General features: G+C 43.9%; 2 protein-coding genes across 3 annotated transcripts in view; one reads left to right on the plus strand and one right to left on the minus strand.

Annotated features, from left to right (window-relative positions):
• Arg2 (arginase 2) lies at positions 1–25,050 on the plus strand. Its single transcript, XM_032908018.1, has 8 exons — positions 1–213; positions 1,091–1,163; positions 16,643–16,820; positions 18,930–19,089; positions 19,815–19,909; positions 20,039–20,143; positions 20,804–20,940; positions 24,574–25,050. The coding sequence occupies exons 1-8, from the start codon at positions 103–105 to the stop codon at positions 24,777–24,779; spliced, it is 1,065 nt and encodes a 354-aa protein (XP_032763909.1). The 5' UTR covers positions 1–102; the 3' UTR covers positions 24,780–25,050.
• Positions 25,012–27,167, minus strand: part of Vti1b (vesicle transport through interaction with t-SNAREs 1B) — a 15,229-nt gene continuing 13,073 nt past the window's right edge. For both annotated transcript variants that reach the window (XM_032908016.1, XM_032908017.1), the window contains 2 exons: positions 26,734–26,795; positions 25,012–25,314 (listed from right to left, as the gene is read on the minus strand). In XM_032908016.1, coding sequence (XP_032763907.1) covers positions 25,218–25,314; positions 26,734–26,795 — 159 coding nt within the window. In that variant the 3' untranslated portion in view covers positions 25,012–25,217. The remainder of the gene's footprint in view (positions 25,315–26,733; positions 26,796–27,167) is intronic.

Raw genomic sequence — 27,167 nt, forward strand, 5'->3', positions numbered from 1 at the left:
CGCTTGCCTAGTGAAGCTGCGAGGCTGTGGGAGGCTGCACTCACTCGAGGTCCTGAGTTGCGCGGAGCTGCTTCTGCTAGGGCGATCGCCTCCCTGCCAATCATGTTCCTGAGGAGCAGCGTCTCCCGTCTCCTCCACCGGCAAATTCCTTGTGCCCTGACGAGATCCGTCCACTCTGTAGCTGTAGTCGGAGCCCCTTTCTCTCGGGGACAGGTGAGAGCTGCGATCCGAGCTGACGGGACACTAAGCCTAGAGAGTTTCGTGGGGCCGGGAGGCAGGAGGGGAAAAAACGTGGGGAAGAGCTCGCGGGTTCTCATGGCGGGTACCCGGAGCGCACGTGGGATATTCTCCGACCCAGAAGGAGATGAGGGACTGATGGAAGGCAAGGGGTGAGAGAGGGCACTGGTATCGAGAGGGAAGTGGGCATCGAGAAGGCGAGCATCTGCGGCCTCCAGGACGACCGAGAGGGTGGGTATTTCCAGCTTGGAGTGATGAAGGGAAGGAAAGGGGAGAGGATGCATGCCATGGAGAAGCTGGATAAGGCGAACCCGGGATCGTTGGGAATTTGTCGGAGAGGAGGTTAGAGACCGTGACCGGGGATTAAGGCAAGCTCCAGGTTCTATTCTTGCAGAAAGAGCATTAACCTGGGAAGAAATCGATGCTGATCTCTGCAGCTGCGGGAGGACTGGAGGGGCTTTGTTCTGCCTTCAATGAAAGAAACCTGCTGTCGCGGAGGGCTCACTCACTGATGGGGAAGCTAGGTGCCGGGTCCAGCCAGATACACACTCTCAGTCACCGGATCATAGCTCGCTGAGCCCTTTCCCGATCGGAGACTGACTCCTCTGGTCTGGCTCTCAGTGAGGGACCCAGAAGGTTGATATGCTTTCAAGAACAAAATCTTCCTTCCTCCATTCATTAATATTTAATGAACCGACGAGCCGAGCCTTCTACCGAAGAAGTTTTGATGCTGTGAAAGATTTGCAGAGGAATCTGTTAGGAACTCCGTGTAGCATCAGAGATTTGTGTGTCAAAGTCTTTCTGCTCCTTTCCTCACCTTCTCTTATGTCTGTGGGGTTTGTATGATTCACAGAAAAAGAAGGGAGTGGAATATGGTCCAGCCGCCATCCGAGAAGCTGGCTTGCTGAAGAGGCTCTCTGTGTTGGGTAAGTGGTTGGGTTTCCATGTTTGTCCAGGAAGGGGAAAGGACCTGTTCAGAATCTGATCTCTTACACGCTGATCCTGTGGTATCAGCTTGGCACCTGTAAGTGGAATCCTTTGGATTCCTTCTGCAGATAGGAATCTATCAGGGAGTCTTCAGAGGGAGTCTCCTTGCAAATAGTTTGTTAAGGAAGTGGGGCAGAGCAAAGTAGGTCCTGGAACAAGCCACCGGTGTGTGGCGAGTTCAGCTAAGGATGCTAGCTAGCTCCAGCTTTAACTGCTCAGTCAGCCTTTCCCCGTTACACAGTCAGCTTTCCTAACGGAGACTTGAGCAGCTTCTGAGTCACCCATCTCACGAGTTGCCTCTTTACAAACCTCTCTGGAGCTAACAGGTTTGTGTTATTGTAAGCCTGAGGTAGATGGTTTTTTTTTTTTCCCAAAACTACCTAATTATGAAATCACTTGGGTGACTTGTTAAAAGCACTTCCTAACCTCCTCCGTGGAGTTCTGACTCCTTGCAGCTGAGGCAAGAGCTAGAGAGATCTGTGCACTTTTACAAGCATTCCTTGAAGTCAGATTTGCAGCTTAATGTGTTGTAATTAGGGTGCTGTTTAGACTTTTAGGACCAGAAGGAATCAGACTCCCAGATAAACAGCATGACTACAGCAGTGAGGAACTATTAGTACCAAGGCATCAAATTTCAGTGTGTTTGGTATCTGACCCAAATACTCTAGCGTGTCCCCCAGTCTCATCAGGACCATTCACGTATCTTTTCTGGTGCTGTGAATACAAATTTTATAACCAATAGAGAGCTTTGGTGACGGGGATGCAGAGTCTGGACTACAGATGTCCACTCTGAAACAGTTGCTGGTCACCAGGCCATTCCAAGGGGCACTCGGCTTTCAGAATCCGGAATAATGAAATCATCTAATGTGTCCCTTTTATGTGGGACTGTGATAGGGAACCAAAGACAGATGAAAGTAAAGAGAGCCACAGAAGTGAAGTTGGTGAACCGGTGAGTTTGCTGAGATGGCTTACGGGGAACAGGTGAGGGGTTACTTATATTACTGAGAGCCAACCCCAGCCTGAGTATCAAAAACAACTGTAGTCACCTCTTTCAAATTAGCCTGGGCCAATTGTCAAAGGAGGGGCGGCCTTCGATAAGGTAGAGATTGGGATGTCTTTGGAATGGCTTGAGTAACTAGATTATGGGTGATTCTGTGAAGTGGAGGGAAAAAGCAAGAAAAGCAGATTTTTGTTGTTTTTTAGGGCATGGTCTCTGCATGTATCCCTGGCTGTCCTAGAACTTGCTATGGAGACCTGGCTGGCATTGAACTCAAAAAGATACAATTGCTTCTCCCTCCAAAGTGCTGGGATTAAAGGCATTTGCCACCATGCCCAGCACAAAAGCAGATCTGAAGATGAAATGAACTTGGATTTGAACCTGATGACTTTGAGATTCGTGTAAAAGGAAAATGAGGGGCCAGAACAAAGGTGGAGAAGCAAGCATGGCTTCCTAGAGGAAGGTCCAAGTTGTGACGGCTGTAAGATGGGGAGGGGCTTAAGGGATAACACAGCAGTCAAGAGCACGTGCTGCTTTTATAGAGGGCCCAGGTTTGGTTACCAGCGCCCACACGGATGCTCACAACTGTAACTGAGGGCAGCTGATGCCCTCTTCTGATCTCCCTGGACACGGGGCATGCACATGGCACACATACATAGGACTCCTGGCAGACAGACATATAGAGCCCATGGCTATCTAATAAAGGTGGGGAATTTCTAAGATGGCCAACTTCTACCTCACTTTCCCGACTTGAGTCGAAAGCCTGGCAGCTTACAACAAATGCCTTGTAGGCTTTTGTCTCCCACCAGCAGGCACCCCGGTTCAGAAAGTTCAAATCTAGATCAGATGGTGTCACACAACAACTGTTGCATGCCAATCAGCCATCCTCTCTTTCTATAAACTGGCCAACTCTTCAGAGACTTGAAACCCTAGCCCTCAAGAAGAGAATGGATTTTCTGGTCTTTTTTAGAGTGTCTTTTTCTCTGTGTCTCTGTTGTATGTAAGTATTTCCTCACCTCCAATGAACACCTTCCTTCTACTGCTGATGGTATCTGTTCCTGATGGCTGTGTCTGAGATGGCTTTACTGTAATCTGTTGACACTGTATCACATATGCACACACATACATGCAGATATGTATGTGTGTCTATATGCATACATATACATATACATACGTACGTGTGTGTGTGTGTGTGTGTGTGTGCGCATACATAAAATGTGATTGTCACTTTGGTCTGCTGTAATGAGCAAATGATGGAGACACATCAGTTGAAGGTTTTCGGATTAGAGGATCTCTCAGGAAGAGGACCAGTCAAGGAGGAGAGGAGGCCAGGAGAGGGTGAAGTGTTGATCCAAGCAGTTGTATGAAAAGAAATGGGCGAATACATCAGGCAGATCCTGGGCATGAACGTGGACGTTTCAGTGGAGTGGTGGGAGGAGCCAGGCTGAGCCATGACTGCCATACAGTGGACTCACAGGCCTCCCGAGGTTCTCTTCTTTCTGGAAGCAAATGTAGATGTGGAATTCACAGATCTCCATTCTCAGCCTTAGGATCTCTAATGTCTGAACAACCACCTCAGGCTCAGTTCCTTGCATTAGCAAAACAGATTCCTCTTCTGCTATCTGAAGAAGCGCCAAGTGGACTCAAGAAGAAATGTCTTAGGGAAAATAATGTGGGCTTTGTGATGAGGGACCAGAAAATCCCCAAGTGGCTTCTTGCGTTCCAGCGCCTGTGGCCTCCCCACACCGCCCAGTACAGCAGCCTCAGGAACGTGTAGCTTCTTCACTAGCACGGCTGAGTCACATGACCATAATTCCAAAGTGAGACTTGGAAGTGGTAATTTAGGCTTGCTGCTGTCTCTAAGCACAGAACACTTGTAATGGCAAACGGAGCGCATTCCCATGGTGCTTAGGGCGGATTCCCATGGTGCTCGGAGCTTCAGTGGAATCCGGAGCCTCAGAGCCTTGACACAGCAGGCTCTTCCTCCCTCAGGTTCTCCCATTGCACATCCCACCTTGGTTTTTACTGCAGCTGAAGCTCTGGCCGTTTGGCCCAGGTTCCACCAAGGAAAGCATGCATAGCAAATCTTGATTTGAAATTCCAGAAGGGACTGTGACGATCCCTTCACTGGATCATTCTGTATTGCGTGGGTCATTATCCCTGGCAAGCATTTCAACTAGACTTTTTTTTTCCTTTTTCTGAAGTCCCTGTCTTACTGTATAGCCCTGGTGATGGGAACTCCAGGGTGGCCTCGAACTCACGGCAATCCTCTGCCTTCGCCTCCCTATCCCTAGGCTTACAAGGCAGTGTCCCTGTGCCTGGCTTTAGACTTGGATTCTTTTTTTTTTTTTTTTTTTTTTTTTTTTTTTTGGTTTTTTTTTTTTTTTTTTTTTTGATTCTTAAAGACTCTCTTTAACGATTCTAGGAAAATCTCAGATTTGGTGAGCTGTTTTTCTGCTCAGGCAGGTTTCGGTCTTTTGTCAGTAAAGCTACTTTGTAAGCAGCAGTGAGAAACAGCCCCTAGTGAAGACCTAGATCTCGAAGTTTGATCTCCTGCTTCCCTCCCCTTTTACACAGTCTGGTTTTTTATTTGTTTTTGTTCTTTTTTTTTTTTTTTTAATGTAGCTTCCTAGCTTAGTTTCTTTGGCCTTTAATCTTGGGATACATCTTAATTCTTTTGTATTTCAGCCACTTCCTGTTGGCGGTGCTTTGATCCTTGAACTGTTACATTCCTTGCAGATAATCAAGTTCTCAATAAATGGACCTATTGTGACTTGGTATTTTTTTTCCATTCTGTTTTTAGTGTGGAGGTGGTGGTGGTTATAGGACTATATGTATTTCCATCACAACACATTGAATTTAAAATGAATTAATATAAAGTATGCCTCAAATCTGTTTTGAAAAAAAAATTCATCGTCTTCAGGTTTCTTTCTCCCTTCCTCCCTCTTTCCCTCCCTCCTTCTCTTTGTTTCCTTAAGTAGCTATCATCATAGATCACAAGCTGGCCTCAAGCTCACAATTCTCCAGCCTCAGCCTCCTGAGATATGGAATTACGGGTATGTGGCATTGTGCCCAGCTGAGGTCTGTCTGTCTTTCTTTCTTTCTTTCTTTCTTTCTTTCTTTCTTTCTTTCTTTCTTTCTTTCTTTCTTTCTAGTCTTGTACTTCATTGTCACTGTGGTCTCAGGCCTTGACTGCTCACGTGTACGGTGCATGCAGCTGCTCCTTCTGCTGCTGCTCCTTCTGCTGCTGCTCCTTCTGCAGCTGCTCCTTCTGCTGCTGCTCCTTGGTCTTCAGCTTCTCTGTGTGGTGAGCCGGCGGCTCATGTCTTCTTGAGTCGCAGGTCCAGGGGCTGGTACTTCTTTCCCTTGTAGAATTTCCTGAGGTTTTCCTGTTGAGTTGGGTTAATGATAGGACATGGGCGATGGATTTGCGTGCAACTCATATCTTGGAGAGCTTGGACGCGGCACTTGTCACTTTGGAGATGTGAAGCTGGGACAGTTCCACCTTCAGATCGTCCAGTTGTCTCAATAGCTCCTCCTCCTCCTTGCCGTGCAGGTCCTGAGCCTTAATCTTGGCCATTGCTGCCATAGTTCACGGAAGCGGGGCTCTTTTTTTCTTTTCTTTCTTCCTTTTTTTGTTTTTTGTTTTTCAAGACAGGGCTTCTCTGTGTATCCCTGGCTGATCTGGAACTCAGAGAGATCTGCCTCCCTCTGCCTTCCAAATGCTAGAATTAAAGGCCTGTGCCACCACCGCTTGGCAATTTTCTCATCCTCCTCCTCTTCCTCCTCCTCCTCCTCCTCCTCCTCCTCCTCCTCCTCCTCCTCCTCCTCCTCCTCCTCCTCCTCCTCCCTAAAGATTTGTTTGGTTATGTGAGTACACTTGTCACTATCTTAGACACACCAGAAGAGAGCATCAGATCCCATTACAGATGGTTGTGAGCCACCGTGTGGTTGCTGGGAATTGTACTCAGGACCTCTGGAAGAGCAGTCGGTGCTCTTAACCTCTGAGCCATCTCTCCAGCCCCCAGCAGGGTTATTCTTAAGAGCAGCTTTTAGGCTCTAACACGATGCTGAGCTGGGAATGGGGATATACATCTTTAACTCGGAGGTAGGGGCAATTGGATCTTTGTGATTTTGAGACCATTCTGGTCTACATACTAAGTTCCGGGGCTAGCTAGCAAGATCCTGTCTCAAAACAAAAATATGAGTGTATTCACTTACTGATTGATAATTTATGTATAGAGTCGTAGGATTTGCATACTTGGATTAGAGTGCTGATAAATACTAGATGCTAGATTTAACCCTAGTGGACAAAATCAGCTCCTGTTAACAGTGCCCTAATGAAGTGTGATTGGAGACGGAAACAGAAAACACGAAAATATGTCAGATGGGGATGGGGACAGCAAATGTTGGAGCTGGATAAGCATCGAACCTTAGATAGATGCCACTGAAAAGCCACTGAGTCGGCAGCCCCTGGGAAGGAAGGAAAGAAGCCTGAGCAAGTCTCAGGCAGAGAAAACAGCACATACGAAGACCCTGAGTCAGGTCTAGATTATGAGCAGAACCCATTCCTGAGCCGAGCCAAGGCTGCTGTGTTCACTGGCATCTTCAAAAGACGGTTCCCAGGAAATTGTCCTTACTTGACAAGTCCAGTCGCTTCTTAGAATGCTCTTTTGACAAGGCTGATGATCTTTATTTGACTAACACAAGTCAATAGGGAACAGAATAATCTTTTATAAATGATTTCAGGCAACGGATACTCTTGTACAAAAATAAATAAAATTTATAAGAGGATTCTCCCTCATAACATTTATCAAAAATTTTAATTCAAGCTGGAGAGATGGCTCAAATGGTCAGAAGCACTGGCTGCTCTTATAGAGGACTGGGGTTTGGTTCCCAGCACCCACATGCGTCTCCATATTGTAGTTCCAGTTCCCAGGAGATCAACACATACTTCCGACATTCACATGCACATACACAGGCACTCACGTATGGACGTACAATAAAAATAAGTAAGTCTTTTTTAAAACCAACTGGGCATTTACCAAAGTTCTAAATGTAATGTAAAGTTATGAAGCACCCATGTGGACTTTCGTGGACTTGGGTTACACTAGGTGTCCTTTCTTAGCTATCTTACCCAGCCACCAAAATCACATACGACAGAAGTAAAAATAGATCACATGAATTTTATCAAAATGGAAACTTCGAGCTTTGAAGACATCATGCTATGAAAGAGGGCAGGTATAAAAGGCCACTGACTGTCTTCGCAAGTGTGAAATGTCTGGAGTGGCTGGATCTGTGGAGGAAGTGACTTCGTTGTTCCTAAGGGCTGAGGAAACAGGGCATGACTGAAAATGGGTTTAGGTTTTGAGATGGAAGGGAACTGAAGCTCTTCTAGAATCAGATAGTACTGACATTTTTACAACTGGGTGAATAATATGTTAAAAAATTACTGAATTGTAAATTCTAGGAATGAATTTTGTGACATATAAATTGTATCTCTAACAAACTATGTAGACTGCTGTGACCAGTATGGAACTTGTGACCTGAGTGTTTTATTATATGCTGTTTGCTTTACAAACACTGCGAACTATTGTATTTTTGCATAGACTTTATAAGTCATGTCTGTTGACATCTAGATCTTAGGCTACAAATTTATAATCTCTAGTTTTCAGGGAAAAGAGACAATTCTACTTTGAAAGAAAATGAAATTAATGTTTTTGGGGTGCTGTTTGAATAACACTTGGATATCTTTGGGACAAAAATCGGTTTCTAGGTTGTGTCAGTATCGGAATTTGCTATTAGTGAAGGAGTAGAGCGGGTGTGTGTAGTCACTCTTTTATATAAAAAAAGACAGTCTGCCCTCACAGTCAGGAAGCCAAAGCAGCTGTCAAGGAGCAGTAGATGTCATTTAGTGTAGGTCTGCATGTGGGAGTGGAAGGTAAGCGATCGACATTAGATTCCTTAAAATTAAAGTTTTGGAATCTGCTTTGTCAGTGACATCATTTGAACACATCTTTAGAAACCAAATGTCAGAAAATTGGCCTTATACTTCCTTGACTGATTGTGTTCGTCCATTTTAAGTGCCTGGGTCTGAGTGAGGTATAATAAACAGAAATGAATTGGCTACCGATATAGAAGCAGAGGAGTCCATGACCAAGGGACTACATTCGGTGATGCCCAAGTTTACGGCATCCTAACATGGGTCACGTGGCAAAAGAGAACAAGAATCAATTTATAGCCTCACGCTCTCTTGTAATTAGCATTAATCTGTGTATGAGGAAGCCCACATGATCTATCTGCATACACACTTCCCACTCAGCCCATTTCCCAGCACTGGTGCATGAATTAAATTTCCAACACATGAGAGGGCACATTCCAAACCATAGCAAGACTCTAGCACAACCCAAAATACTGCATTGCTTTGGTCCTGTTTGAGCCATACTGCCCTTGTGGGGTGAGCGATCTGTCCTGGGGAAGTAGGAGCTGAGACCTGAGAAGTTGTCTGTTTAGGCTCCCTACTCTCTTAGACCTTGGCTGTCACTATTGGTGATCTATTTCTTTTTGTTTTAATTCTTAAAAACAAAAACAACTGTTGTTCATCTATTTATTTTTATTTAATGTGTTTTACCTGTATATATGTATATGTGTATGTATTGCACCACCTGGGTGCCTGGTGCCCTCAGAGGCTAGAAGAGGGCATTGGGTCCTCTGGAGCTGGACTATCAGATGGTGCTAGGAGTCCAAGTTAGTTAACTACTGAGCCATTATCCAGCTCTTTCAAAAGCACAGCTTAGATTATGTTTGCGCACAGTGTTCGTGTACAGGTCAGGACAATTTGTACAGCCTATCAGGCATAGTGACACATACCTGTAAACCCAGTCAGTACTTAGGGGGCTGACACAGAATCCAGTTTGGCTTGTATAGTGAGATCTTTTCTCAGAAAACAAATACACATGGTCTTCAACACCAGCTTCCTCTGAATTCTTGCTCCCATTTCCAGTGACTCCTTGTCTGTAATCTCAAGCCCTTGCTTTACCAACTCGGATACAAAGTCTCAAGTTCTCCCTGTCCTCTCCTGAACCAGCTCTATTAACAGGAGTCAGTTTTTCCTCTACTCTCAGAGTCTGCATCCAATCCCTGTATCAGGGAGCTCACATTACACCTAAGAGCCTGAGATGTCAGCAGCTGTGGGAAACATTAACTTCACTTTCAAGCAAACAATCTGGAGGTCCAGAACTGGTTTGGTGGCTCTGTGCCTCAAATCTCGATTCCTAAGTTGCGCTATTGGCAAGGCTCCTACTTAACTGCTGTGTGCTCATTTCTGGGAGCAAGGTAGGTGAATGGACAAAGGCACAAAGGGAGAACTTTTCCCTTTCTAAGAAGCTATGGCAGGACACTATTCTCCTGTTGTACTTGTTGGCTCGTGCTGGTTACGTGGGCACATCCCACTTCCAGGAAAGCTGGTGAGTTTAGATTATTCTAACAGGTTTACCCCAGAGGAAAGTCTTTGTGGATGGAAGGCCTGCCTACACCACGCTATCTCCTCATCTATATTAGGACTTGAAGTTTTTCTACTTGGGACTCTTTTTAACCTGAGGATTTTTCCCTGCTTTGAGACAGGGTTTCTTTGTGTATCCCTGGCTGTTCTCCAACTCACTATGTAGACCAAGTTGGTCTTGAATCTGGAGATCCACCTGCCTCTGCCTCCTGAGTGCTGGGACTGAAGACGCCACTGCCCAGCTCACCTGAGAAATCTTTATCCAATTCTATATTTATGGTTATATAAATCAAACATTTTCTGATAAGCATAAATTAGTATTCCTATTTTAACATTTATTAAAGACAGTAAATCCATATACTGATAAGATGGATGTGTTTAGTTTTACCTACAGAATTAAATCTTGAACCAGGTATGCTGGCTTGTACCCACAAACAGGGTTTAAGAGGCTAAGACAAGAGAATCATTACAAGGTTGAGGCCATCAAGAGACATAGTAAGTTCCAGGCAAATCTGGGTACAAATGTAAGACTGTATTAAAAAATAAACAAATAAATCCTGGCTGAATATTTGATTTTGCCAGACATAGTTACTGTCAATGCTTTTCATAGTTGATTGATATTTATTGATTTTATTCTATAGCCAACTTTGCTTTAGGTAAATATGTAATACAAAGTGGAAGAATTATGTTGGGGGCTATCTCAGTGCCAAAATTCATGCAATAAGTTAGAAAAAATTTAAATGTATTTATCTATGGATGTTTCGCTCGCATGTGTGGATGTGCACCATGTATGCGCTCGATGCCTGAGGAGGTCACTTCAGCACATTGCGTCCCCTGGAACTGAAGTTACAGACAGTTTGAGATGCCATGTGGATGCTGGGAATCGCAGCGAGGTCATTTGCAAAAGCAAGAAGTACTTTTAACCCCTTTCTCATCTCTCCAGCCCCCATGTGACTTTTTAAAAAAATAAATCTCAGGTCAGCAACTCAAACAGCAAGTGTATTTATTTTTTTTATCCTTTAATGATTTCATTTTACGGTGACAGTCTGGCCTGTTTGGATCTTCTTACACAAAATTGTTTCACAAAATGATGCAATCATATGATAAACACGTTTTAGGAAGCTTTAGATTACAACACCAGTTTCAAAGAAAGCATAAGAGGAAGGGTAGAGAGAAAAACCAGAAAGATGTCTCACGTGACCTGTAATCCCCCCTTCCTTGTTACTATATTAATCCTTGTTACCATTTAAGCACAATTTGCAGGAAGGGCTTAAAAACTCATTGTCCTTTGATAGCATGCCTCTGTGACCTCTGGGACTCTTGCCCCAGTGTATTTTCTAACAATTTCAGACCATGAATTTTAAGTCGTTATTAGGCCCAAACATTTCTTTTCAATTGTAGAGTCTGCTTATGTAGCCCTGGCTGTCCTGGAGCACAGTGAAATAGGTTTGTTTGTTCTGCGGTATAAAGCATCCCTGCTCTGGGATTTGACAAAGTCCTGGGAAACGCTTTTTGCATTCTGCTGGCTGTCAAGAATGTTTGAAGAGGTCTGATGGTGAGAGGTCAGATGAGCACGGTGGATGGGCAGGACATCATTGCCCAGTTGGTTCAACTTTCGAAGAAGCACTGACTTTGTGATGTGTAGTGATGCATTGTTCTGAGAACGTGGCCCTTTCTGCTGAGCAGTGTCTGCTATAGGCTTTGCAAGTTGTGGTGTCTCCATGCCCTTCTCTGTTCATGCTGTCTCCATGCCCTTCTCTGTTCCTGCTGTCTTGAACCTGGGGAGACCTAGACACACAAGAGCAAAACCCTAGGTATGACAAAGCCAAGAGCCAGGTCCCTGAATTACTGCGCAGACAAAAGTCTGATGGTTATTGGAGTGGAAATCAAACATGGCTGCATTTGAACTCTATTTTGAGTGGTGATCTGCTGCAATTTAACCTATTCCACCTAATAATCTTGTGTTATGCATAAATGTCTTCATGCATACATTGTTAGGTTTAGGGACTAACATGGGAGCCTATATCATTAGATACTTTCTTACACAATTTTTTTTAAAAGAATTTCTATTGTCTATGAGGGAGGAGGGAAAGTACATAGCAAGGTGGAATTGGTACAAATTGTACTTGCAGAGGGCTGTTCCTTGACTCTGGTAGTCATTGTCCCTACTCTCTACCCGGCACTTACATTGTGAAAATTAAAGAGCTGAGTTAGGAAGGCTGTCATACCTTTGCAAGATCAAATCCCCTTCAGGGTCTGCCTCTTAGTGTTGTGGAAACATGAGGCAGGTGGAAACACAAGACGGGTTTTCATAGCCAGACTCACGTTGACATGTAAATTATCAAAATTGTGTGCAGCTGGCATAATTAGGTTGAGAAATAGTCCTTCCAACGTGCACTGTCAGGAAGCCCTTGTGGGTGTGTGAGGCACCTGGGAAGCAAGTGGGAAGACAAGAAAGGTGTTTGGTGAGAAGGAGTAAGTAGTGGGTAAACTCTCTACAAACAAACCAAAAAGATTTATGTGCATCGGTGTTTTGCCTGCATGTCTGGTGCCCATAGAGGCCAGAAGAGGCATTAGATCCTCTAGAACTAGAGTTACAGACAGCTGTGAGCTATCATGTGGGTGCTGGGAATTGAACCCAGGTCTTCTGAAAGGACAGCCAGTGCTGTTCATCACTGGAACATCTATCCAGTCCTCCAGAGCTGGTAATCGTAAGAGTCCATCTTCATGCATAAGCGAATCTGTTGAACTACTCCTGCAGCACCTCCCTGACTGGTGTCAGGGATCAAATCCAGGGTCTTGTGCATGCTCAGCAATTGTTCTATCCCAGAGTTACAGCTTAGCCCCTGAGCTGCACATTGAATGACCAAAATCCTCCCATGAAATGCAGTCTCTCTTCCATGGAGTAATGCTGTAAGATCGGCAAATTCTTTTTAGACCTTGTGCAGCTCCCTTCTGCTAAGTGCATTTAAGTGAGTAGAATACTGTTTTTCTGTCAGGCTTATCTCAGTTTATTCCCTGGCATCCTTGATTGGGCTTTAGTGTTCCCTAAGATCTGTTACTTAATCTTATCCACTGAAACGTTAATGTCCTTGTTTTCTAATTGGTCATGAAGATTTCTATGAGCTAAAGGTTTGGCAAGTAGTTCTGAAAGTTAATATTAACATTATTATAATCTTTTGATTAACCAGGGTTCTCTAGAGAAACAGTACTTATAGAATGAATATATATGTGTGTATATATTATATGTACATATATATATACTCATTATATAATATATATTAAGGGGATTTATAAAAAAGGGGGGATTTTATTAGAATGGCTTACAGGTTACAGTCTAGTTAGTCCAACAATGGATGTCTACCAATAGAAGGTTCAAGAATTCAGTAATTGTTCAGTCCATGAAGCTGGATGTCTCTGCTGGTCTTCAGTACACACTGGAATCCTGAGGAACTAGGTCTGAACAGCAGCGAAGGAGCTGATGTGCTGGCAAAGCGAAGGCAAGGAGGCAAAGAATGAACAAACTCTTCCTTCTCCCATACCCTCATATAGGCTTCCAGCAGAAGATATGGCCCAGATGAAAGGTGGATCTTCCCACCTCAAAGATCTGAAGTAGAATTGGATCTTCCCACATCAAAATATTTAAGAAAAATTCCCTCACAGGTTCATGAAGTCACTGGGGTCTTGTTAATTCCAGATGTAGACAAGTTGACAGCCAAGAATAGCCATCGTACCTTTAATAGTAAATATTATAGTATTAAAAAAAATAGGTCTACCCCAGTCTCTTAGGCCACATTAAGAACCTCACACTTGGTGTAGTTTAAGGAAGTTGCTGTGGTTAACAAGGAGGCAGAGATACTCTAGCCCAGTGGTCATTAGAGATCTGTCCAGCTGCTCTGCAGAGATGCTCAGTGGTTAGGAGCACTTTACTGTTCCAGAGGACTGGAGTTCAGAATCTGCATTGGCCTCACAACTTCTTGTAACTCCAGATCTAGGGAATTTCACACCCTCCTCTAGTGTTCCAAGTGTGTTCAGGTGACTGGGGAACTGGAGAGAATCCAGGTCCCTCAGAGCTGGTGTTAGAGGAGACTGAGTGCCCCAGTGTGGGTACTGGGAAGGCAACTCCTTTGGAAGATCAGCAAGTGCTCTTAGCCACCTCTCCGGCCACACAGACTTGAAAAAAAGTTCTCTTTTTGTCTGTGAATCTTCAAACTTAATTCTTTTTGCATTCATTGTATGTGTGAGCACATGTGTGGAGTGGCACATGTGTACACATGTGTAAAGTCAGAAGACGACTTTCAGGAGTTGGTTCTTCCCACCTACCATGCATATTCCGGAACCAGAAACCAGACTTAGGTTGTCTGGCAGGGGACAAGAGCCTTTACTCTATTAGCCACCGTGCTCAGCCCTGCTCCAAACTTTCTACTGTGTATCTACACCATGTATGTGCAAGAGCTGGAGGGTGTCAGATCACCTTAAACTGGAGTTAAAGAGGTTTTGAGTCACCCATGTGGATGCTAGGAACTAAACACAGGTCCTCTGTATGAGCCATCTCACCAGGAGCCCCTACCCACAAACCTTTTAGGACGGCTGTTTTATTTGATAACTTTTCTGTTGGTTTTTGAGCCGGCTGGTTATTCTGTCAGTTCGACACAAGCCAGAGTCATCTAGGAAAGGGGAGATACCGATTAAGAATTGTCTCCATTAGACTGGCTTGTAGGCAAGTCTCTGGGGGCATTTTTCTTCTTGAGGCAGGGTCTCTCTGTGTATCCCTGGCTGGCTTGGAACTCACCGGCTTCTACCTCCTGTGTACTAGGAATAAAGGCATGCACCACCGAACCCAGTCGTGGGAATTTTCTTGAATGACGATTGAGACAGAAGGGCCCAGTTCTCAGTGGGTATTGCTACCCCTGACAGGTGGTCCTGGGTTCTACACAAGTAAGTCATGGAGAGCAAGCTAGTGAGCAGCATTCTTCCATGGTCTCTGCTCTAGTTCCTGTCTCCAGGTTCCAGAACTGAGTTCCTGCTGACTTCCCTCAGTGATAGACTGTGACCTGAGATGTGTACGCCAAATACTTTCCTTTCCAAGTTGATTTTAGTCACTGTGTTTACTGCAACAGACAGAGTAGAACAATTCTCAGTGTCTTCAGCACGTTGTTGTCATTGTCTCCTTCTTGGCTGTACTTCTTTCTTTAGTTGACTAGATCTCCTTTGCAGTTAATATAATTATTTTTTTTTCTTTTTTTCAGAGCTGGGGACTAAACCCAGGGCCTTATGCTTGCTAGGCAAGCGCTCTACCATTGAGCTAAATCCCCAACCCCAGTTAATATAATTATTAACTGATTGAAAGGTTCATAAATTTTTTTTAGCTGAGGTTTATCTTTTGAAAAAGGATAGTTTTGCCCCCAATATCCATTTTTGTTGATTAGGGTTGGCCTTAATATCCCAGGTCATTATTGGACCTTATGATTTGAAGTGTTAACACTTCTCATTTCTACACTCTCTCCAAGGGCTGCTGTGGAATAAGTTGAGTTCAAAAGGAAAGCTCCTAACTGTACAGTTTACACCCATGATGAAATCACAGTGGTCATAACCCAAACCTTTAACTGACCTTTGTGAATGTTAAGATGTATGGTTTCCCAGCAATCCAGAGGTAGAGACAGGTGGATCTCTGTGAGTTTGAGGCCAACCTGGTTTACAAAATGAGTTCCTGGATAGTCAGGGCTACAGAGTAAGATCTCATCTCACCAAACAAAAGCGAAAACAGTAACAAACATCAAATGCCTTCCAGATGTCTTAGCTATAGGTTTTGACTTTGGGACTGGGCAGGAGTAGAGTGTGACTGTGGGCAACAGTGTGACCGCTGGCAGGAGTGTGACTGTGGGCAGGTTCCTTCTCTGCTGTTTCTCCATCTTTCTTCATTTATACAATAAACATTATTTCCGTTGCCTCATTTTGAGTCCTAAATAAAAATTTATGATAAGCATTTAGATCAGTGCCTGAGCCCCCATAACAAATAATTGTTAGATTTATGTCCTCTGATTGAGTTGTTATTATTTTGGGACAAGTCTTGTAGCCTTGGCTGGCCTTGAGTTTGTTTATGTAACCAAGGTGACAGACAACTTCTGATCCTCCTGCCGTTAAGTCTCAAGTGCCGGGATTAGGGTTTTGTATATGTGTAGGTACTATTCCACCACTGTTACACTCCCAGCTCCTGACTTTTTAAAAGAGCCGTATTGCATGTGTGTGTATGTGTGTGTGTATGTATGTGCATATGTATGCATATGTATATATGTATGTGCATATGTATGTATGCATATGTATATATGTGTATGTATGTATGTATGTATATATATGCTGCTCTATGTGCTATGGTGCCTGAAGAAGACCGGAGAGGGCACTGGATCTCCTGGAGCTTTAGTTATGGACAGCTAATGTGAGTGCTGGGTACATGACTCAGGTCTTTTGGAAAAGCAGAAAGTGCTCTCAACCTCTGAGCCATCTCTCCAACCTTAACTCCTGACCTTTTATTCTAGAAAAAAAAATTGAGGTTTTCTTGCATTACTGAGTATCAAATCAGGGCCATGAGAATTTCTACACATGTATTTTTGTCCTGAAAACCATTTAATTTTTTATATCCTAATGAGTTTTTTTATTTTAATTCTTATAATTTTGAGATGTAAGGTCTATTTGCTTGCTACCTATTTGATGATTCTTAGGTTAGTGAAGCTTCTGGAAAATGGTGTTCATAAAAGGGCTTACCTTGCTAGCAGGTGACATGTGGAGCTGTCAAAGCGAGGTGGGACAAAGTGAGTATGACATGTCACCACTTTGTCCTGAGTAATTACTTGTAGCCCAGGCACTCAGTAGATGTTGGAATGGCACAAACGGGCCATTTTCTTGTTCTTCATCTGTTGCAGGATGCCACCTAAAAGACTTTGGAGACTTGAGTTTTACTAACGTTCCCAAAGATGATCCCTACAATAATCTGGTCGTGTATCCTCGCTCAGTGGGCATTGCCAACCAGGAACTGGCTGAGGTGGTTAGTAGAGCTGTGTCAGGTGGCTACAGCTGCGTCACCGTGGGAGGAGACCACAGGTAAGTTTTGGGCTCAGTGATTAGCTTTATTTCAGTGTCCTTCCTTGGAGAAAAATACACCATAAAAGAGACTATGTACACTCAATGCAAGAACTAAACAAGGTTCTGAGAAACTGTCTCAAGACGTTCATCTGGCTGTGTTGGAGCACTGGTAGGATCCGTCCATAGACTGAATTTGCATGCTTTTATTAGCATTTCTTCTGACTCATTTGTTAGCGATCCTTCCTTGGCACGTGAACACATTTTCTCTTGAACATGGACATGGTCAGTCTTTAAGTCTCTCTTAGTGGATTATTTTGTCAAAGTATGAGATAATGCTCAACTGAGATCTATTAAATAATAAGTAATAATAATAAATAATAAAAATTAAAGGCTGAAAAATACTGAATACTAAAGAATTTCAGAGGGAGGGGTCTGGACTAGTGTAGCCAGATTCCACCAGGGAGTTTGGTGTGAGCTACAGTGAAGTAGGGAGAGGCTTTGCAGTAGTCGTGAACACGTATTGATACCTTCAGTTAGTCAGTCCTAATGCTGTCCTGGGGGGAGATACAGCTTTATCTCCTTTATTGCTCGAAGCTCTGAGGGACAGAGGTTAAACAGCCTGTTCAAGGCCTAACCCAGGAAGTAGCAGAGCTGGCATTCAAATCCACTTTGTTTTTCTTTTTGATTCAGCCTAGCAATTTTCCCTAAGGTGCTCGGAGAACTTTCTAGATAAGGATCAGAAATTAAACCTTTGTTCCAGCTTCAGAAGCAAGTAGGTTCCTCATTAGGAATACAAATTCAGGAAGAGTACGAACTCAGGTCACACTTGGGTTCTCTAGAGAGGACTGGACACTCAGTGCAATCAACAGAGGAGAGTGCGGGCCTCTTGCCTCCCATCTCTGAATGCTTGTTCTTGGTTTTTGTTGTTTTGGTTCTTGTTTTCCCTGCTGGTAATGTCTCACTGGAGATCTCATCAGTGTGAAGGCCACAGCCTTTAGTTTTCCTTTTTGTCTACAGCTATATATACTGCAACCAGGTTACTAAACTATCTCCAGTTCAAAACTAAGACTGAGGCTGTTATAGCACGGAGGGAAGAGATACGTAATTTGAATGACTATTTGTTCAGTGGTGTACATGAGCTCAGTAAGGGTTGCCTTGTAACGTTAATGTCTAATGGCCCCACTTTCCTGGTTTTCAGCAGTGTTACATGCAAGCTTTTACTGCTTTGTGATTGTGTGTGTGGTGCTGGAAATTAAACTCAGGGCCTCACACATAACTAAGGCAAATGTGGGGCCATGTAGCTACACCTGCAAGTCTGCTTCCTAATTTTTATCTCTAGAAAGTTAATGTAATTGGATGTAGTGGTGTATTCCTGTAGCCACAGCTACCTGGGAAGCTGAAGTGGGAGGACTGCCCGAGCTCCTTAGAAAGCAGCCTGGGTAACATGCAAGACTCCATGGCCACCAATCAGCAAACCCCTCTAATGTATCAGATCCCTCGGAAGTCAGAATTTAAAAGATAGGCAGCGGGGTTGGGGATTTAGCTCAGTGGTAGAGCGCTTGCCTAGGAAGCGCAAGGCCCTGGGTTCGGTCCCCAGCTCGAAAAAAAAACCAAAAAAAAAAAAAAAAAAAAAAGGCAGCATTCTCCAAGTTGTTAAAGACAAGACTCCATTGCACAACTAAATTTCATTCACTGGGCAAATGTTAATATTTGAGCTCCTTTTCTGGGCTAGTGCTAATGAACAAATTAATGTGGAGCTGTATGACATGTGTCACACTGCAGGGACAGCCAGTCACCAGCACTGCTTTTCCCCGTAACTTTGAATTTTATGTGTATATGTGTTCTGCCTATATGTCTGTCTGTATACCATGAGTACAGTGTCCTCAGAGGCCAGAAGAGGGTGTTGGGTCCCCTAGGACTGGAACACTGACTTCCTCCTAATTCACTTAAAAGTTAATCTTTGGGAGGTACAACTAAGGGACTTTTGTCTCCCTGTAGCCCAGCCTCGGGCTAGACCCTGACTTTGCCCTGGGGACAGAGTGTAAGCACCGTTGGCTGGGGTTATCTGTTCCTGGGCATGCTTGCCAAGTAGAGGGCCTTAAGGATTATTATATTTGTTCCTTGCAGCCTGGCAATAGGCACCATTATCGGCCACGCCCGACACCACCCAGATCTCTGTGTCATCTGGGTTGATGCTCATGCTGACATTAATACACCCCTCACCACTGTATCTGGAAATATCCATGGGCAGCCTCTTTCCTTTCTCATCAGAGAACTACAAGACAAGGTAAGGGGGCCCAAGTGAGAAGGCCAATGGCTTGCACGGTAATCCTGGGGCTTTGGGACTCTAACTGAGATTTGAACAAAGGATGGGCTCAGTGTGACTTACATGACTCTTTCACTTTTACTGATATTTATATCATTATGGATTGGGCGGTCAACTGGATGCAAGGGCTTCAAAAATACCTAGGTCTCTGTTTTCTGCAGGGTGCACGATCGTTTAGGAAATAAAGTTTGTAGTGGTAGGTGATAACTGTAGTCGTGGATATTTCCATAGTCCCAGGACTCAGGAAAGAGGTCACACTTGAAACCACATTGATGTAGAGGCCAGGTCTCACCATGCTTACCTCTGGGTAAAATTCTTCTGAGCTCTTCAAAAGCCAAGGAAGTCTTCCTTAGACAGATGAGACTCTGTGCTCACCAAGAAGCTAAAGCTAGGCCAGACCCGATTAAGGATTCAATCTGTAATGAGCAAAAGGGTGGGAAGGCCTGACCAGTATATTCCTGCTACTTAGTAGTTAATGAGAAACCAGGACCATCTTAGAAAGGATGCTTCTACGTTCTCAGGAAACCTGTCATTTCCACTGGACAGTTTTCCTTCCTAGCGCAGGTGCTTTCTGTCATCTCAAACATAGTAGACAGGAGAGTGACAGTACACTCTTGGGAGCACATGTGCTTATCTTAATGAGAATAAGGATTTCTGACTGATCTGCTTCACTTCTCTCTTCACAGGTACCACAACTGCCAGGATTTTCCTGGATCAAACCTTGCCTCTCTCCCCCAAATATTGTATACATTGGCCTAAGAGATGTGGAGCCTGCTGAACAGTAAGTCGATGCAGAAGGGGTGAGCTCTGGGCCCGTCCTGCCTATCTGCTTTAGGTCAATATAAAGGCAAAACCTCTAAATACACATTAAAAGCTTTTAAAACTAGACTTTTCCCTTTTATCTTACCAGCTTTATTTTAAAGAGTTATGACATCCAGTATTTCTCCATGAGAGATATTGATCGACTTGGTATCCAGAAGGTCATGGAACAGACATTTGATCGGCTGATTGGCAAGTAAGAAATGACATAAATGTCTATTCTTCTAGGTGTCAGGAGGAAGCAGGGCAAGTTATGGGAGAGCAGCACACTTAAGCCCACACATTGAGCATAGTAATTTCACGTCTCAAGTAAAATTAAAACATGTACATGTATTTTCAAATAGTTCAGAAAGTCATAGTATCAATCATAAATCATATTTTTCTAGATTTGGGAGGGGCTAAGTCAGTGACCCATCCTGCTTCTTATAAACTGTTTTCGATTTTATATCTTTTGATGAGAAGCCTTCATGAGTGTTCCAGTAGTGCTGTTCTTCCTAACCTCGTTATTGCTTCATCTGAGTTCTTTATTGATCATAAAACTACATGCTAGTTAGGCTCCTTTTCCCAACAATGGGGGCTTTGCTTCTGGGTGGTCAATATCAGAACTGCCATCTCGTCATTCTCTAAGCTGCCAAGAAGTTAGTTATCTGCCACAAGGATGTTGAAGTTAGTTTTAGTCATGGGATACCTGCACTCAAGATAGAATGGGAAGATAAATTTGCAGGCATAAAACTGGATTATTATGTTCATTCAACAACTATCACGTAATGAAGCTAACTCAGTGTATGACGGAAGTAAAGCGTTCCACGAGTGAAGGCTGCAAGCGTAACCTAGTCTCTCGTCCTTTCCCGGCCAGGAGGAAGAGGCCGATCCACCTGAGCTTTGACATAGATGCATTTGACCCTAAACTGGCTCCAGCCACAGGAACCCCTGTGGTAGGGGGACTGACTTACAGAGAAGGACTGTACATTACTGAAGAAATACATAGCACAGGTATGTAGCCAGGTCTGCAGCCTGCTCACTGTGGACGGATACGGAACATGCCGAAATCTCTGTGCAGCGGATCTTTTCTGTGTCACTCTGTTTTGGGTTAAACTTGTAGAGCCCACAATCAAATGGCTAACAGAGGGTATAGATAGATACTTAGAGGCATCTTTGGATCGGGGCCAAAATATGCTAACACCGCGCAGGAAATTATGTCACTCGCGCACTTAGTAAACTTAGTATACGGAACAGAATGTCAAACATGCATTTCCTGTGTCTAAGCTGCCTAAAGGCAGATTAAGAAAACAAGCCAAGGGGCTGGGGATTTAGCTCAGTGGTAGAGCGCTTACCTAGGAAGCGCAAGGCCCTGGGTTCGGTCCCCAGCTCCGAAAAAAAGAACCAAAAAAAAAAAAAAAAAAAAAAAAAAAAAAAAACAAGCCAAGTAGCTCACTTTCTCTAATTGTAAGGAGTTGTTGCTTTACCAGCAGTTGGAAATTACTTAATTATTTGGAGTTAAGCTTGTCTCAAATCTTTTTTTTTTTTTTTTTTTTTTTTTTTTGAGACAAGGTCTTGTGTAGTTAAAATGGACTTGAAACTCATGTAGTTAAGGAGGGGATGACTTTGAATCCCGTATCCTGCTTTTTATCTCCCGGGTGCTGAGTACAGACGTGCACCACCATGTCCAGCTTTTAAGAGTGTTTCTTGAAAAATAAGGTGCCATTCATCTCTTAGGTGTATGCAACTCAATGGCGGGGCAAGTCGACTAGCCATGAGCTCTGAGCTCTGCGTCCCTAACACTGGAATGGCAATCACATGGATCATGCCTGGCTTTTTATATAGGGTCTGTGGTTTGCTCAGGTCCTCACGCTTAGACAAGTGCTCTACTGGCAGAGCTAGCTCCCCAGTCTCCATCTTGAAGACAGTTTTAGGATTTTTTTTTTTTCTTTTTAATCAGAGATAAGCCACCTACTGGAGCTTGACGGTACTGTTAGAGAAATGGCTGATGAAGGTCACTAAGGTCGTGATTAAGGTGAATTCTAGATTATGAAGAGTAACGGCCACGTGATACAGCCCCAATCATTTCATGAAACTAGGAGACAGACGCAAACAACCCCAAGATTCAAGGGCTAAGACCTACAAGGAATTCTCTTTTGTTTTCACAGGGTCTCACTTAGACCTGGCTACCCTTTAACTCAGGTCCAGTCTCTGCCTCCAAAGTTGATGGGGTTAAAGATGCACACCTCACAACAGACAAGAAACCTTTAGGAAATATTTAGTGTGTGTATGCATATGTGTGTGTGTGTATAGAAGACAACTCGTAGTAGTCACCTCCCCTACTGTGTCAGTCCTGAAAATAGAATTCAGGTTGTCAGATTAGCAGCAGAAGCCCTTACCCTCTGAGCCATCTCACCAGCTATATAAGGAATCCTTAACTAGCTAGAAAAGAAATAGATCCTTAGAGTCTGCTATAACCTTAGGAGAGAACTGCCTATTACATCTGCCTGTAGGAAGACAGACGTATTCTTAGACCCACAAACATGAATATCGCCATGGTCTTTCAGTTAACAGCGAACTTAGAAGTTCAACATTTCTGTTGCTTCATTCAAGAGAGGCTAATAACCTTTGTGGCAGTGGTGTATCTTTTGTTTTCCCTGTTTTGTTGACGTGACATTGTCAACAAAGACAGCAATTGGCTTAAACTAACCTGTAGGCACCATAGGAAACATACATTTTTGATGGTGCAAACCCTCTTGATCACTACGTAGGATATGCTAGAGATGCTAGGTTCAACCACTGGGAGTGAGACACAACTCACTAGGGACACGGGCTCCTGTGCAGGAAATGGGGACAGTGTTAGCACCCTTGGTTACTGTAGTTTAGTACAGTACACTCAACTATGCATCACTTGTCAGTTTGTCATGTGCCAGAATGTAACATAAACGAACGATTGGGTATTAGGATACACCTATGTGACTTTACAGCCAGCCTAAATATCCTTAGACACTTGTGTTATTGAGTTTTAGTTTGTTCAGATCACTCTTTAAGAGACAGATTAACCTAGAGTAAGTGTTAAGTTAAATCTCTGGAGAAGCAGGCCAGATACGGAGGGACAGAAGTGGAAGGCAGCTATGGATTGAGTTCTTTCCTTTCCCTCAGCCCACTCTAAACAAAGGAAAATGCTGAGGACCTGGGCACAAACTCAAACCCTCAGATTAGGCAACTGAAATCCAGATTGAACCAATCAACATATGGCTGGACCTTTTCTTTGACTAAATGCTAAGGTGCTGGGCCAGTCAGATAAAAGACAAATATGTCATACATGGAACCTGTAAATGCCATTCAGGAGGCTAGGGCAGGCAGATTGACAGTTTGGGGCTAGCCTGGGTTACATAGCAAGACCTTGTCTCAAAATGGTAAAGTTAGGAAGATGGCTAAGTGTTTGGTAAAGCAATTGCTGCACACACATGAAGACCTGAGTTTGCCAAAGATAGCACACAGCAGTAATCCTGTGGTAAGGTGGAGGCAGGAGAATCCCTAGGACTTGAGGGCCAGCTCTCCTGCCATGTTTGAGACCCTGCCTCAAAGCAGAAATGAAAACCAACATTCAAGGTTGCCTTCTGCCCTCCACGTACACAGTGGCAGGTGACACACGCACGCACGCACGCACGCACGCACGCGCACACACACACACACACACACACACACACACACACACACACACACACACACACACACACACACGACGTAATGATGGTGTGCTGGGCTGGGTTGCAGCTCAGTGGTAAAATACGTGCTTAGTGTACATAAAGACCCATAGTGATGGATGTGAGGGAAAAGGACCAATAAAACCCCCAGACAGACAAGGCGCCTGAAATGCTGACAACTGTGCTTACTTATTACAGTAGTTTGAACACGGATAGATTTTATAACTGTTCTGTACTAACATGGTTATTTTAACTTAAATGTACAGTCAAGAGGATGAGACACGTTCTTTCTTTAAATGTTTGTATGGATGTGTATGTTTTTCACATATATGGATGTGCATACATGGTTGGTGCCCATGAAAATCGGAAGTGGGTGTTGGATCTTTTGGGATTAAGGGTAATAGACACGTGTGAACCACCACGTGGGTGCTAGGAACTAGCCTGGGTCCTCAGTCAGAGGACCAAGTGCTCTTAAGTGCCAGTCTCGTTAGCCCCTCAGGTTTTCTTGTTTTTGTTTGTTTGGTTTTTCGAGACACATTTTCTCTGGGTAGTCTGAGCTGTCCTAGAACTTACTTTGTAGACCAGGCTGGCCTTCTGCCTTCTGAACGCTGGGATTAAAAGTGTGTACCATCACTGCCCTGGTGTTTTTGTTGTTAAAGTTGGTTTTGTGTCTGTGGAGTGGTGAGTACATGTGGAGGTCACTGGACAACTTGCTAGTCTGTCTCTCTTAATACCATGTGGGGTCCAAAGATCAAACGCAGGTGATTAGGCATGGCTGAAGCTCCTTCACATACAGAGCCATCTTCCTGGACTGTAGAGGGCGCTAACAGTAGATCACTTAATGTTGGAAAATGACCTGTTTTTAGGAGGTGGGACAGCCCTCACTGAATGTAGCAGCCGGGCATGTTCTAAGGTCTTCTCCCTTTGACTGTTCCAGGGTTGCTGTCGGCTCTGGATCTTGTTGAAGTCAATCCTCATTTGGCCACTTCTGAGGAAGAGGCCAAGGCTACAGCCAGCCTAGCAGTGGATGTGATTGCTTCAAGTTTTGGTCAGACAAGAGAAGGCGGACACATTGCCTATGACCACCTTCCTACTCCTAGTTCACCACATGAATCAGAAAAAGAAGAATGTGTGAGAATTTAGGAAACACTGTACTCTGGCACCTTTCACGACAGCATTCCAGAGTTGGGAGACATTTAAAGGGACAAAGAGTAAATGGCTGTCTGGATCAATATTGCCTTAATGAGAACATCTGTGCACTCTCACAAGTGTAGAGTCCCCTTCTCTATTTTGGTCACAATACTATCACTGTAAATGTATCTGTTGGGTTTTTGTTTGTTTCTGAAGTTTACAAGCTATTGTTATTATACACGTGTGTCTGAAGGAGTCATAAACAGCATTTATTACCTTAGTATATCATCTTGCTCTTATTGCTGCTCCTTCATTTATGTGGTTTTCCACTGCCCTCCCGCCCATAGTCTGACAAGACATTCTGGAACTGTTAGCCCACAGCAGCGACATAGATCCCTAATACCATTCATTCAGAGTCAAGAACTCCACAGTGCCTCCCCTGCAGGAAGCTCAGTGGTGTCGGAAGAACTTGTAATACACCAGCCCGACCAGGATGGCCAGCTCCAGCACGATGATGACGGAGAGCAGCAGCTTGTTGGTTATCACCCTGCAAAGACAAGCAGAGGGGGAGACGTGAGGAGCCTGCATGACCGCAACCCCAGCTGTTCCCAATGCTACACAGTGAGGCAGACAGCTTGTCTACACAGCCACATAGCAGCAAGCACTGAGCCCTTTGGATAGTGACAATTCATGGTGCTCTTAGCTGTGAGGGACAACACTGACTACATCACAAAAATGTGGGAAACAAATACTAAAACATATGAATGACTTCTTGACTCTAAAAAAATCCTCCCCTTGTTGTCCTGCTGTTTAAATATGGTCCTATCAGCCATGCATTCGCTATGAGTGCATGTTGGAAACAAGGTTTGGGGCACACTCTTTAGTGTGAAAGTTAGTTTAAGCTCATGGGTGGGTCCTGCTTTTAGGATGAGTAACTAAGCCCCTGAGAACTGCTCTTCAGTGTCTTGTAAATTCTCCCTTCTTACTCTTCCCTGTTTCTCCCTCTGCTCCACTACCTGAGCAGTCACTCTCCAAACAATGTACTTCAGACTGTCATCGGGTTTCTCCTTGTGTAAAGAAGGACTTACTCGTGTTTGGGGAGAGCCTACTCCCACTGCTCATCCTACGAAGGATTACTGTGGAAGCTGAAGCTCTTGCTTGCTCATGCACCAAGGACATGCCACAGTAGGTACCCAGCTTAGCCCAATGTCATACCTCCCTTCGGCCTTGCTTTTACTGCAGTTACAACTTACCTCAAGGTTGGTTTTAGTGTTTTAAATTAGTGAGCACAGGTAAGTGTGTGCTCTCACAAGTCCACTTGTGGCAGTAAGAGGACAACTCGGGATGGCTCTCTCTCATCAACTGTCAGGCTCATGCCACAGCCACCTGACCTGCTGCTAGCTTGCTCTTGTTTTTGTTGTTTTTAAATACTTGCTAACAAGAGAGGACGTCCCAAAAGGGCCTGCCATGCAAGGCAAGAACTAAGTACTATCCATGCTCACAGGTCAGGTGTTTACAAACATGTTCTAGGGAGCAGAGAACTCTTCTTAGTTCCTTAGGTCTCTTCTAAGAGATAGGAACTGGGATTGACATTGTTCAGTAGACAGGTTTTCTACTACTTTATGTTGGAACAATCTATGAATTTAACAAAGGACCTCATCCTCAGATATTTAACTATATAAACTATAATATAATAGAGAATATAAAGTATATTCTCCTTCGGTTGGTGAATGCCTAGAGGAGTGCTTGGGTAGCACTAAGGTAATTTACCAGGGCATTTGTTAAGTTACTGGTCTAAGCTCTCTATATTTCTTAGTTGAAATATATTGAATGTCAAGAATTTGTGGGGGTTGGGGATTTAGCTCAGTGGTAAAGCGCTTGCCTAGCAAGCACAAGGCCCTGGGTTCGGTCCTCAGCTCCGAGGAGAAAAAAAAAAAAAAGAATTTGTGGGTTTTTTGAAACTTACTTTCTGGACATAGAGCGAAGAATCTTTCGGCTTTTGCTTAAGTTTTCATTTGTGTTTACCAGCTGAAAGAGAAAACAACAGATCACTTCTTCCCCCTTTCAAAAAAACTTATACAATTTGAACATGGGCATTAAAAAGGTCTATAATTTTAGTTCCAGGGGATCTGATACCCTAACACAGACTTATAATATATGTAGTCAAAACAGCAATGCACATAAAATAAAAATAAATCTTAAAAACACCCCACAGAAGTATAGGAATACGCTTTTGTTTTAGTCCCAGGTATGGGATATAGGGATACTTCAGGTTGTTCACAGCAGCTGACTTTGATTGCTTTGTGCAGGGGTGTGATAGTCTGTGATTGTGAGATATTTGGAATTCTGGGGACTTTTTAGAGGGCATATAAATGCTAGAGTCCCAAGAAGCAGGATGGG

The sequence above is a fragment of the Rattus rattus genome, chromosome 7 (genome assembly GCF_011064425.1).
Source record: "Rattus rattus isolate New Zealand chromosome 7, Rrattus_CSIRO_v1, whole genome shotgun sequence".
Taxonomy (NCBI): domain Eukaryota; kingdom Metazoa; phylum Chordata; class Mammalia; order Rodentia; family Muridae; genus Rattus; species Rattus rattus.

Coding starts and splice junctions, on each gene's coding strand:
- Arg2 (XM_032908018.1), top strand. CDS start 103: ATGTTCCTGAGGAGCAGCGTCTCCCGTCTCCTCCACCGGCAAATTCCT. Junction 20,144..20,803: donor TTTGATCGGCTGATTGGCAA/GTAAGAAATGAC, acceptor TTTCCCGGCCAG/GAGGAAGAGGCCGATCCACC. Junction 20,941..24,573: donor TGAAGAAATACATAGCACAG/GTATGTAGCCAG, acceptor TGACTGTTCCAG/GGTTGCTGTCGGCTCTGGAT.